The following is a 14,005-nucleotide window of genomic DNA, read 5'->3' as shown; positions in this document are numbered from 1 at the left end:
GGGCAGGTCTTTGTCTCTATTCTGCATGTTTCAATGTTAGGAGGAATCTATATGTAAAGTTTGATGTATCCCTGGGAAAGGAAGAAAACTTATTTATACTATTCACTGCTATTAATGTTTCCTAAGTTTACAAAGAAAATGAAATTCATTTGCTGTAACAATAAAAATAATAATTTGCAGACATGACACTGGCCCGTTAAATCATCCAAATGTGAAACAATGTAAAATTGTCTTATTTTAGCACCTTTATCCATTAAGTTATTTAATATGAACAAATAACGAAACGTCCTAATTATGCAATGATAAACAGAAGCTGCGATAATGGTAGAACTGCCTATTAAATTCTATTATATAGTAATCCAATTAAATACACTGAAAAGAGTTGTAACACGGGAAACAACTCTTTGCTTTTGCCAATTATTTGCAAAAATATAGTTCTACGCAATTCCTGCAGGAGGAAAGAAACACAGTATTTGGGACCATAACAAGTGCTTTGCAGAAATTAAAACACAGACATTTTTGTTCTAGAGAAGTCATTATCTTTTAATTATCATTCTCTTTACAACCGAGAATAGCAACAGTCGTTAGTCTGCTTTCTCTGCGAGCTTTTCCAAAGCTGAGAATCCTATGCGCTCAGTCCTGTCTCCCTTTCACCATTCTACAATGGGGAAGGAGAAGTGCACAGACAACTAAATCTTAACACATCTGAGTGATTGGCTTTCGGTTTCCTAGGTAACAAATGTTGTGTATAGGTTGGTTGATTCCATTGGCTCATTTTAGCGAGTACAGGACTGGACCAACTCAAGAGTACAGAGTAAACAGCAGTTTATTTTTTAATTTAATGTTTTTTAAAAAAAAAAAAAAAAAAGTCTATTTGCTGTATGTAAATCAGTTTATGATATTTATGGAACCAAGAGGTGACAATTTGTTGAATAAACTGAGGAAAGCTATGGCTAGACAGCTTTGCCATAACGATACCTACCCCTGCCCGTTTGTAGAGGCTACTAAGTGGAGTGGTCTCTCCTCAGTGCTCAAAAAATGTTTGACTTTATCGGTTCAATTAAAGATAAATCATCTAAAACAAAATTGTGATGTACCAAGCCTGTGTCGTGTAGGGTCTTGTAGGTTATATTTATCAAACCTTCTAAATTGGAAAAGTGGAGATGTTGCCCCTAGCAACCAACCAGATTCTATCATTTGTACAGGACATTCTAGAAAAGGCTAGCTCGAATCTGATTGGTTGCTAGGGGCAACACCTCCACTTTTACAACTGAGGTTTGATACATCTACCCTACTACCTGCTGTGCTTATTAACCCTTCAAAGACTGCCCTTTAGGACGCCATGCTGATTTTCTTAGTGCTGTATTGAATTTTTTTTCCTCGTCCAAGCAAGTTTTATATTGTTGTGTTGGGGTTTTTTTTATTTGGGGGGGGGGGGGGGGGGGGGCAGGTCTAGCTTTCTCTTGGTACCATAATTGAGTAAATAGCTGTTTTAATTAAATCAACCCAGAAAACTCCTCCCCCCCCCCCAAAATTTCAATCTGTAACCATTATATGGATAACAATTACGGGTACTGATTACAGTTCAGATAAACAACTATGAGTCACTATAGAGGAAATATTGACATTTTGTTGTCATTTTATTTGTTGAACATTTTTTTTTAGCTCCTATAAATGGGAAAATTATTTGTTTATTCATTTTCCTTGCAATAGCATGTGTTAACATGCCACAACATAGCGTTGCTTGTAGGGGACACACATGATTAAAGGTTACTGTGGGAAAGCAGCTGTAGGTCTTATGTAATGAAAACAGAATGTGGAAACGTGACACACGGAACACAGGCAACTCTAATGTCCCCTCACTCTAATGACTTAATTTGAGGCCGCATATAGGAGAACAATGGCTAATGTTTAATTAACGAAGAGTGTCATCCAAAAGTTGTCGTACTTTGAAGTCACATTTTTGCTTTGTTAGATTTTATAGGATTCTTTTATGGTGCTGGTTATGAATAATGTCGTTATTGTGACTTTTAGTCTATTTAGAGTTCTTGTAAATACAAAACAGACATTGTCACACTCTGCTTCCACACGGGATGGAAGAGAGTGGAGGGATTGTTCCGACGGTCCCTGGGGTCCTCAGCTGGGACGTTCGATAATGGTCGGAAATCTCAATACGATGCCTAAAGTAGACGGATTTCCAAAGAAATGGTGATCGAATGTATCATGTCTAGTGCAAAATAATCATAAAAACAAATATCTGATTGGTTGCTCTAAGTGACGTTCTGCCAAAACTCATCTAAGTTATTTGAAAAGTCATTGGTAGCATTTATGGAAACTTATCTATAGGTAATTGTCTGATGTTGCCCGTAGCAACCGATTAGATATTTGCTTTCGTTTTGAAAATTTCATTAGAAAAAAGACAGAATATGATTGGTTGTTCTGGGCAGCTCCTCCTTTCCGACACAGTTTCGATAAATGCTCAAGTCTATCCCTGTAGAGGTTACTCTGTGTTATTTTGTTTCCCTTTGAAAATTTTCCATTAACCTCTCCCGGAAGCCCTAGTCTGCTTTGCTATGAGTCTGAGATATCCTTAGAGATCTTGGGAGGATATTCCTGTGGATATGGAAGGTTAGCTTTGCAAAGTTATCATAGACCCAAAGAGGGAAGTAACGGAACAAACAAGGGATGAGGTACGCACACGTGCCCGGCGTGTACGAGGAATAAGGGTTTGTAGAAAGCAGAGCGTGGCAAACATCCTCCAAGACAGGGGAGAGGTCGGAAGAGGAAAATGTAAACATCTGGTGGTGGAGGTCCTTCAAGGTTGCTAAGTAGTCTTCCCCGTAATCGTCTTTGACCTCTGGCATTATATTATCTAGAATGTTCTGGTCTTGACTTGACCAGTGTTCCTGAGAGCCAAATATATCTACAAAAAGAAGAGACATCTTTTTAGGCGCTAGCACAAATCTATTTTGCATATTTCCAACAGCACGCTATGCACAACAAGCATATCATACATTATTAATGACTATGGAGTTTATTCCTGGACACTGTGAATTGCTATAAATTATACGTTTGAAATAATACTTATAATAATATTATGTTCATAAACCACATATTTGGAAGCGTTGCAGCAGGAGGCGCACATCATAAGTATATCTCAACAACCATCCCTCCCCTTATCCTGTGCACCTTGGAATGCGAGATCATCCATGATCTATTAATTTTTAAATCCCCCAAACTTCTTGCCATTACAGAGACCTGACTTACCTCCTCTGACACTAAGTCCTCTGCAGATATCTCCTACGAGGGACTCTCCCCTCAGCCACATTCCCAGACTCAGAAGCAGACATGGTGATGGAGTAGGTATTCTACTTTATGTAAGCTGCACCTTCCTAATCAGACCTGTGGAACTCTGCCTCTCCCTCTATTCTTTGGAAGGCCACACTATCCGTCTATTCTTTCCTACCCACCTTCATGTTTCTGTCATTCATCGCCTCCCAGGTGCAGTTTCCTAATTCCTGGACAGCTTTGCTGCCTGGCTCATATATTCCGTATTATTTGACCTATTTACATTTATACTATTTCAACACTCCCATTGACAATCCCACTGTCTCTGCTACCACAAAACTTCTTTCGCTTACTTACTCTTTTGGACTCTCCCAGTAGACTTCATGTCTTACCCACCATGGATACTCCCTTGATCTGGCCTTTTCCTACTGTTACGTCATCATTAATTTCTCCATCTTGGCCTTCCCTCTCTCCATCCACAACCTATGTTAACCTACACCAGGCTATGCCAGGTTGGACTGGTCACTCTATAACAGGGAGACCAGCAGAGTTGGGTTCTCCGTCATAATGTGCTCCATCCTAACCTTGGTCAGCATCTTAAGATACGTGCAACTAAAAATTCTGATTTGATTTTGATTTGTGGGGATTAGTCCATTAAAAGCAGAACGTGCATTAAATAGAATGTTATTTGACATCCAGAAGGCTAAATTGGCCTCACAAATGTAGACATGGTTGGCCAGTCAGAACAGATAATTTGGTGGACCGATGACCTAATGGAGCTTTTGAGAGGTCATAGCTCGACCAGAAGCCATGAGGGGGCTGCTGGTCGGGCAATGACAGGAGCTGCCCAATTTTACCCTCTATCTGTATGACCAAATTGCTACTCACATTTACATATATACCTACTTGTTTTGAAACCACTTGGGTGTATGGCAGCTACTTTCACACCCCACTTGAGGAGGTCCTGGCGCATCACTGCAGAAAACATGGAGAGTGCTGCTTTGGATGCGGCATAAGGCGCAAACCCAGGAATTGGCGTGTGCCCTGAAGACGAAATACAGAAGATAATAACTTAACAAGAACAAATAGTAAGTGCCTAGAGGTTGCAAGATATCATATGTGGCAACAGTTCTAATGAACCACCATAGAAGGATCTCTACTTAGCAGACCTTCTAACACTTACGGGGAGATTCAATTGCCGGTGATATGGTGTGCGGGCACACTGTGAGCGTAGATTCCAGCCAGAACATCGAAGACAGGTGTCTCCGCAGGTGGTCTGGAGACATGTGCCCCATAGACTACATCTAGACTACATATAAACTACGATCTGGGTGAATTATATAGAATAGAGGACACCAATTTAAAGGAGAATGGGTTCTAAGAAAGGAATGAACTTGACTGAAGAAGGACCAATCCAGCAGTATTTATGCTTGGAGGGAACTACTCACAGTTAGGATATACATAGACCTATATTAGGTGTTTTAAGGTAATTGGAATATAAAATGTATTATCATCATGTCCAGTGGTCAGGTCATGTTGGGGGTGTAGTGTCCTATGTCTGTATAGAGTGTAATAGAATTGTATTATGATCATGTCCAGTGGTCAGGTCATGTTGGGGGTGTAGTGTCCTATGTCTGTATATAGTGTAATATAATTGTATTATGATCATGTCCAGTGGTCAGGTCATGTTGGGGGTGTAGTGTCCTATGTCTGTATATAGTGTAATAGAGTTGTATTATGATCATGTCCAGTGGTCAGGTCATGTTGGGGGTGTAGTGTCCTATGTCTGTATATACTGTAATAGAATTGTATTATGATCATGTCCAGTGGTCAGGTCATGTTGGGGGTGTAGTGTCCTATGTCTGTATAGAGTGTAATAGAATTGTATTATGATCATGTCCAGTGGTCAGGTCATGTTGGGGGTGTAGTGTCCTATGTCTGTATATAGTGTAATATAATTGTATTATGATCATGTCCAGTGGTCAGGACATGTTGGGGGTGTAGTGTCCTATGTCTGTATATAGTGTAATAGAATTGTATTATGATCATGTCCAGTGGTCAGGTCATGTTGGGGGTGTAGTGTCCTATGTCTGTATAGAGTGTAATAGAATTGTATTATGATCATGTCCAGTGGTCAGGTCATGTTGGGGGTGTAGTGTCCTATGTCTGTATAGAGTGTAATAGAATTGTATTATGATCATGTCCAGTGGTCAGGTCATGTTGGAGGTGTAGTGTCCTATGTCTGTATAGAGTGTAATAGAATTGTATTATGATCATGTCCAGTGGTCAGGTCATGTTGGAGGTATAGTGTCCTATGTCTGCATAGAGTGAAATAGAATTGTTTTATGATCATGTCCAGCGGTCAGGTCATGTTGGAGGTGTAGTGTCCTATGTCTGTATAGAGTGTAATAGAATTGTATTATGATCATGTCCAGTGGTCAGGTCATGTTGGAGGTGTAGTGTCCTATGTCTGTATAGAGTGTAATAGAATTGTATTATGATCATGTCCAGTAGTCAGGTCATGTTGGAGGTGTAGTGTCCTATGTCTGTATAGAGTGTAATAGAATTGTTTTATGATCATGTCCAGCGGTCAGGTCATGTTGGAGGTGTAGTGTCCTATGTCTGTATAGAGTGTAATAGAATTGTTTTATGATCATGTCCAGCGGTCAGGTATAGTGTACTATATCTGCATAGAGTATATAAGTTTTGTATCATTATAACGTTCAGTGGTTAGATCATATTTGATGGGTATATTGACTTGTATAACTGTATGTAATGTTGGCACCTATGGGCAATTCATTCACCAGGATTTTGGGGGAACTTCATACAGTATATAACTTATAACATTGCGTAGATTGATCAGACTAATACAATGGCCAAACTGGCTTATTACACCTCTCTGCTCCTAACATGTTGGGTTCTTACTCCCAAGTAAAACTGTTATAACAGTACTAGTGGTAATACTAGTGTAACATTGACATATGCCTCAGTTGCATTCTACAACTGCTGTACAACGTTATTTCTAGTTCTTGCATTTGGGATGTTTGTCTAAACCTTTCGGAGGATTCCGCTGTGCTAAATACTTTAAGGCTCTTTGTATTTTGCACAGAAAAGTTAATCCCAATTGAAATGAATAGCGTATGGAGGTCACTGTGACCTGGAGTCTCGTCCTTTCACAGCTTCAGCTGTACATGCAGTCGGAAAATATAACCGCATGTACAGTTCATTATGTAGAAGAAACCTTTTCATCTGATAACAAGCTAGAACTTGCATACACTGTATTACTTCAAAATGACTAAGACGTGCTAACTAATCCTGAACAAGCACATTGTCTAATTGCACAATTTTAAGTACTCTGGTATCTGGAATTGTCCGGCGTTGATAAGACACACAAAAAATAAACACGCTGTGCTCCTATAATCCTCAAAAGTGGCCGTTCCCAAACCCAAAAGAAAGCGTTGCTTTGCAGACCTTAAAGGAGTTTATCACTTTATAGTCTTTTTTATCTATTTTTTATTATTATTATTATTATTATTACTACTACCATTTATTTATATAGCGCCACTAATTCCGCAGCGCTGTACAGAGAACTCACTCACATCAGTCCCTGCCCCATTGGGGATAACAGTCTAAATTCCCTAACACACACACAGACACAGACAGACACACAGACTAGGGTCAATTTGTTAGCAGCCAATTAACCTGCCAGTATGTTTTTGGAGTGTGGGAGGAAACCGGAGCACCCGGAGGAAACCCACGCAAACACGAGGGAGAACATACAAACTCCTCACAGATAAGGACATGTATGGGAATTGAACTAATGACATCAGTGCTGTAAGGCAGAAGTGCTAACCACTAAGCCACTGTGCTGCCCAAATTTGTTATGACATTCTTTATATAAATGGTTAACATTAGTAATCATGACATTAGATCATATGCAATAGTTGATGCCTAACCATAGTTACATTTTTGGGTACATCATTATATATTGTAAGACACAAGGTGATACACACAAGCTTGGTTTATAAAGTATAAATATGTACCTATGATAAACAGGGGCAGGGGGGTTGGAGGGGGGTGTAAGGAACAGTCAGAGAATATTAGTTAGGGGTGGTTTGCCTTCAATTTTGTACTTGAGCCCATGGTGCCCATACCTGATTAAAAACAAAGGGCCTGATACAGCAAGACATGCATACTAAGCGCAACGAGGGTTTGTTTTAAAGCCCACGTAAATCGGATCTGCGTACTCCCAACATGGTGGGGATCTGTAGATGCGTGCGCTAATAAATACGGGTGTAAGTACACTGCAGGATACGTCCAATACATATGTGGATTATAAATTTCCTTTGAGACGCTCAGAACTGGATACGGACGCGGCTGCGTACGATTCAATTTGGCACGTCCTTACTGTAAACCGACTACCGCAAAACGCCCCTTCTCTGTTCATGCCACTAAACTGAAGTCTGTAGTAAGTGTCCATTGTGGACAGGCTGCGTTTACTGGTCCTTTTCTGGACATCTGCACAGTGATTGTTACGTACGATACGCTCAAAATCGTCACAAACGTTTCTTGATGAATCCATGTTCTCATAGAGAAAATATGTTAATAGTCTTTTAACCCCCTACCCCCAATAGCACTATACAATGATGGGGGAAGGGTGGCACAACTTTCCTATGAAAGGAGGAAAGACAAGAATGTTAGCTTTTGGCAAACTACAACTTCTACTCAATAGCAGGGGGGTCGCCGTATATCAAAACCTGCAAAGCTACAGGTTGCCTACGACAGAGGTAAGCAAACTGTTTTTTGGAATCATTTGGTTGTCAAATATGCCATACATTGTATTTAGAACCGTCTCTTATGGAATCCTAGAACAATGACATTTAGAGCCCCAGCTGGCAAAAGCACCACTGGTCAAAGCCTAAGATATTGTAATAGACGACAACCTGAAGGAATTAGCCTTAGTACTGTAGACTGGAACTGTCACACAAAAGTTTTAGTTTTGCAAGAACAGGCAAAAGCGATAATTGCACCGTCTGCCCAGGCCTCTGATTTTGTCCTTCTACATGTAAACGAGGGACTATACATGTGCAATTACAATCATGTAACAAACTACTTAAATAATCAAAATAATCAGAAAGAGCCAATTACTTAGACGTGACAAACCCGTTCTGACAATCTAATGAGCTGATTAATTAATAGCCGGGATCTAAGACTTGGTGTTAGAGATTTGATTGATCCATCTGCTACAATCTTTGTACATAACTCACTGTATGATTGCACGGTCTGCAAAGTGTATCATACTCTGTGTGCTGTCAATCACTGGATTCTGGCTGCCGTTATAATTAATGTAACCGGGAATTAGTCTCAATGTAGAACACACTTGTGCTATACACATCCTACACTATGAGCTACACTGGTACAGGTAGATTAGTATACACAGCACTTATCCCTATAGCTCCTGTCTTACAGAGCTAGTCTCTGCACTTTTATATCTGCTGATATTTTACAATTTGTCTATCTCTCCAGTGCCGCATGCAATATATATAATTACTGATAAGATTTGACAAGGTTTACAGATCTGTAGCTACGTAGACAGATCACGTAACACGATCACTGTGCAGTACAGGCTAAAAACACTCGTTAGCTGGGCACATCGCTCAATTGTCCTGAAATCAGGGCAAAATCCGGATCTGCAGCAGGGCAAGACAGTCACCTGAAATTGGGGCAGGCCCGCCTCAATGGGCACAGTTGGGAGGTATGGGCTTAGTAAAGCAGCTGAATGTCTCAGGTTTTGGCACCCCACTCTCATGCCAGCAGCAAGAGCTGTGCAGGCAGAGGCTGGGGGGCATCTGTTCCCTGGGCCGGTCCCATAGCTGGCTACCTTAGGCTGGGTAACTGGGCTACTTGCATACTTTGTCCTTTAAAATATTCCTAATAGGGCCCCGATGTAGGCAAATCAATGTGTGGGTTGATGGGGCTCTGGCCACGCCCCTATCTGAGCAACGTTATTGGCTGGGGAAAGCGACTACGTGAACCAATAGCTCTCTCTTCTCACGGTCACACCCCTTCTATGGTGCGCGCACAGCATCAGATTTGCGCTTAGCCTCAAAGAGGGCAGTTGTCCATCACACCCCCCAATTCTGTCTGGGTGAGTGCAAGAATTAGCAGTGCCTGGACCTGAGAGGTATAGGGCAGCATTATTCAAGAGTCAACAGCAAAATAGTTTCTGTTCTCTTTTATTTTATATTTTGGCTATCAGCCTTTACAGGCAGGGGCATATCGTAGGCGGAACTGGTATACCACGTGCCCCTAGTAAGGATATTAGAAGTCACCAAGGCGACCTCTGACCATGCAGCACTAAGGGATAGATTTTTCAAACCTTCTAAACAGGAAAGTGGAGGTGTTGCCCATAGCAACCAATCAGATTCTAGCTATCATTTATCCAGTACATTCTAGAACACGATAGCTAGAATCTGATTGGTTGCTATGGGCAGCATCTCCACTTTTCCTGTTTAGAAGGTTTGAGAAATCTACACCCGAGTGTTTTTACAGCCAATGAACTCCCAGATGACCTCTAATAACTTTCTATTACACAGCAATAGATTTCACTATGAACCAAACAGTGAATTATCATCATCATCCTCATTTATTTATATAGCGCCACTGATTCCGCAGCGCTGTACAGAGAACTCATTCACATCAGTCCCTGCCCCATTGGAGTTTACAGTCTAAATTCCCGAATCAAGTGATGACATTTCTTGGCATAAAAGATATATCACAGTTGTCTATAGAAGCACACTGTGTATTATACATGATATTCCCCTGGTGACGTACAGCAGATTCCTGGTTAATGTATGATCTCATAATAAGACTTCAGTATCTTACCCGCCATGCTGGATATGGTCACGAGTCTTCCCTTGGATTTCCGCAGTAAGGGCATCAACATCTTTGTGACTTCAACGGCACCAATAAAGTTCACATCCATACATTGCTTGTATACACTGATAGGAAGCAATTCCCCATCTGCCACATAGCCAAGAACCCCGGCATTGTGTACAATACCCCAAAGACCTAGAGACAGGACAGGAAGAGAGACGCGTTAATCCTGGTGGTAGGCAAATGAAAGATCACTATCACCATATTTTTTAACACAGGGACTCCCAGCTGACAAGTTGGTGACATCAGATCTTAGAGCAGAGTCATGTTCAATTCCCAAAGATCACTTCAACATATAGGAATAGATTTATCAAACCTTCTAAAATAAAAAAGCAACCAATCAGATTCTAGCTATCATTTTATAAAATGTATTAGATAAATAATAGCTTACATTTGATTGGTTGATATTGGCAACACCTTCACTTTTCCTTTTTAAAAAACAGTCAGTATTTAACTTATGTGCAAAACAGAATACTAATTTGCACCCCTTGCATTGTAACATGGTTTTGTCCAGGAGACTGAAATAAGAAGTTTCTTAAGTTAAGATCCTTAATGAATCAGGCCCTAGAATCTGATTAGTTGCTATAGACATCATCTCCACTTTTAAAACCCGCTGGAAATTCACAGCTTGATAAATTTACCCCTAGACGTCCCTTAAATGTGGATTGCACCTTCAGAAAACTTTAATTTAGATGTTTGCATACGTCCTTCAGCAAGTTTTACTAAATACTTTGGTTTTTTTTCGGACTTCTGACAGACTTTTTCCTCTAAGGCTTTTATATCATTCAGGCAGAATAATTTATTTTAATTTGATAACACCAGTTCTATTATGTGCATTAGATACTGTTGTATCCACAGAGCAGGTTTGTGTCATATCCAACGGCAAAGATAAATAAATTGCACTAACTCGATTATAGAAAAGCTGTGGTGAAAAACAGTAGCAACAACAAATAAAAAGCAATGTATTTAGTAAAAGTTGTAGGAGGGTATGTACAAGCCAATAAATGATATAAGGCTAAAAATACATTGCTGATATGGGTTCACACCTTGATTAACAGCTCCTGTGCATTATGACAATATTATAATACATAAGCAACACTTGAACCAAAGTAAAAAATACAAATCACCTTCATTAATTTACCATGAGTTTCATGTCATAAAAACATATACAGAGAACTCTGAACAATAATACAGTATAATAATATAAAACACTCAGGGCATTGTTAAACTGAGCAGAATTTTGGCGACTTATCTCAGATAAGAGAAATGAAGACCGTTAAAAACATGGATCTGACAGTACAAAAAGTTCTGGAAATCTTAGTGACCAATCAGATATTAGCATTCATTACATAAATTGTTTCAGATAAGCCACTGTCTAATTGGTCTCTATAGAATCTTTGCAATAAATATACAATGGTGGAAGGGGAAATTTAGAAGAGGCGGTATGGAAAATGTAAGTGAATGGAATTTGATAGCTTTACAATGAAGGCAGCACAGTGGCTCAGTGGTTAGCACTTCTGAGTTTGATTCCTGACCATGGTGTGGAGTTTGTATGTTCTCCCCGTGTTTGCCTGGGTTTCCTCCGATGCTCCGGTTTCCTCCCACACTCCAAAAACATACTGGTAGGTTAGTTGGCTACTGACAAAAAAACACTAGTCTGTGTGTGTGTGTGTATGTTAGGGAATTTAGACTGTAAGCTCCAATGGGGCAGAGACTGATATGAATGACAAATATTCTCTGCATATTAAATGGTGATGATGATGATGATGATGAATGAAGGCAGTAGGAGAAGTGGGGGTGGTTTCATCACTGTATATATATATATATATATATATATATATATATAAAAAAACAGACATAGGTCCTCTGCACTCACCATGTACAGACTGGGGTGCAAGAGGGGGTTGCCCACATTGTATAGACAGGAAAACAGGGATACTCTGCACTCTCCAAACACATAATTAATGCTATATCAAGTACTGTTCTATATTAAAAACAGGGAATGTTAGTTCCACATATTGCAATATATGTTAAGCTGACCAACTGACGCCAAAGTCTTCCCATTCTGGTCAGTCCTAACATGATCAAATGCTATGCTATTTTATCTGGGCTTAAGGCTTACCTGCACACAGCTTTAAAGGCAAGTCTTTCCCTAGCACTAGCAGCCATGGGAGACCTGGGACTCACCTGACACAAGTTGGAATTAATTAATGTAAAGAATGGGGTGCAAGAGTCATGGGACTTACAATGTATGGCGTGAGTTGGTCAGTTTATATAATGTAAGTTCCATGACTCTTGCACCCCATTCTTTACATTAATTAATTCCAACTTGTGTCAGGTGAGTCCCAGGTCTCCCATGGCTGCTAGTGCTTGGGAAAGACTTGCCTTTAAAAGCTGTGTGCAGGTAAGCCTTAAGCCCAGATATAATAGCATAGCATTTGATCATGTTAGGACTGACCAGAATGGGAAGACTTTGGCGTCAGTTGGTCAGCTTAAACATATATTGCAATATGTGGAACTAACATTCCCTGTTTTTAATATAGAACAGTACTTGATATAGCATTGATTATGTGTTTGGAGAGTGCAGAGTATCCCTGTTTTCCTATATATATATATATATATATATATATATATATATATATATATATATATATATATATATATATATATATATATATATATAAAATTGATTCTAACAGGGGCTTTTTAAACTATATTAGTTTCTGTAGGTGATAGTTGGGGCCACCAAGAATTTCCGGGGGGCCCTGCATGGTTGCTTCTTAGACCCCCCTCCCCCCCTCTCCCTAGGGTGCATGCACAGCCTCTGGAAACACTGATGCTGCATGGAGGAAGCGGGGCATGACCGCACACACCAATAGGAAGCTAGTGGCCTATGCAGTCACTCTTCCCCACCCAAAATGCAGCTGTAACGGGCCACGGGCGGGGCCAGAGAAAAATCTACTCCCACCTGATATTGGGGACCCTAGGGGTGGCCCAGATTATTTGTATCTACCCCTCTCTCAGCACCCCTGGTTGCCCTTTAATAATTTGTAATGTTCTGAAATGGAACCAATTTAGATCTCTGCAGTCAAACTTTCCTACCAAATCTAGAAAATATTGATGCTTGTAATGTAAAATATTTTTCGAGGCATTGTGGCTGCAATATAAATATTAATTTATTTGCAAAACTCTTAAAAGCAGTGTAACTATTTTCATTTTTACTTTCTCTAACAAAAATATTTAAAGATGACTGCATAAAAATACATGTATTACAGCACTTCACCTATATTCTATGGCATTACCAAATCTTGGCTCTTGTCCCGGGCGACAGGATTAATGTCCAGTTTGTCCACATGCCAGTGGTGGATGTATAAGGTGCGTTTCCTACCACCTTCATTGTGACACTATCAAATTCCATTCACTTACATTCCCATTACATTTTTCATACCGCCACTTCTAAATTTCCTCTTCGACCACTGCCACAAACTCATAGTTGTTGACTCTCCCGGACATTCCGGGAGACTTTCAAAATTGTAGGCGTTCTCCCAGGCTCCTGGGAGAGCAATGTTATATCCCACATCTGCCCACTTCTCTTGTGAAGTGTGTAGGGGCGAGCCCTAATGACGCAACTCACAGCATCCTAGCCCTAATCCTGGCTGTATTCTCACGCCAATAGCGGCATTTGAGCAGCAGGAGGCCACGCCCGAGCGGATTGCAGCAGGATCTCTCCTTTTGGATCCTAAAAGTTGTCAAGTATGGTATAACTGGTGCCTGTAGGTGT

At 40.2% G+C, this 14,005-nt stretch overlaps 1 protein-coding gene across 1 annotated transcript in view; it reads right to left on the bottom strand.

Moving 5' to 3' along the window:
• Window positions 1-860: 860 nt before the first annotated feature.
• The window catches only part of LOC142103606 (17-beta-hydroxysteroid dehydrogenase type 2-like), a 33,715-nt gene continuing 20,570 nt past the window's right edge, over window positions 861-14,005 (bottom strand). The window contains exons 3-5 of the mRNA XM_075187691.1: window positions 10,174-10,359; window positions 4,195-4,332; window positions 861-2,923 (exon numbers count right to left, since the gene is read on the bottom strand). Of these exons, the coding sequence (XP_075043792.1) occupies window positions 2,559-2,923; window positions 4,195-4,332; window positions 10,174-10,359 (689 nt within the window). The 3' untranslated portion in view covers window positions 861-2,558. The remainder of the gene's footprint in view (window positions 2,924-4,194; window positions 4,333-10,173; window positions 10,360-14,005) is intronic.

Source organism: Mixophyes fleayi, chromosome 10, assembly GCF_038048845.1.
Source record: "Mixophyes fleayi isolate aMixFle1 chromosome 10, aMixFle1.hap1, whole genome shotgun sequence".
NCBI lineage: Eukaryota > Metazoa > Chordata > Amphibia > Anura > Limnodynastidae > Mixophyes > Mixophyes fleayi.
The sequence above is the reverse complement of the archived record's forward strand: the minus strand, read 5'-3'. Positions and strand labels throughout refer to the sequence as shown.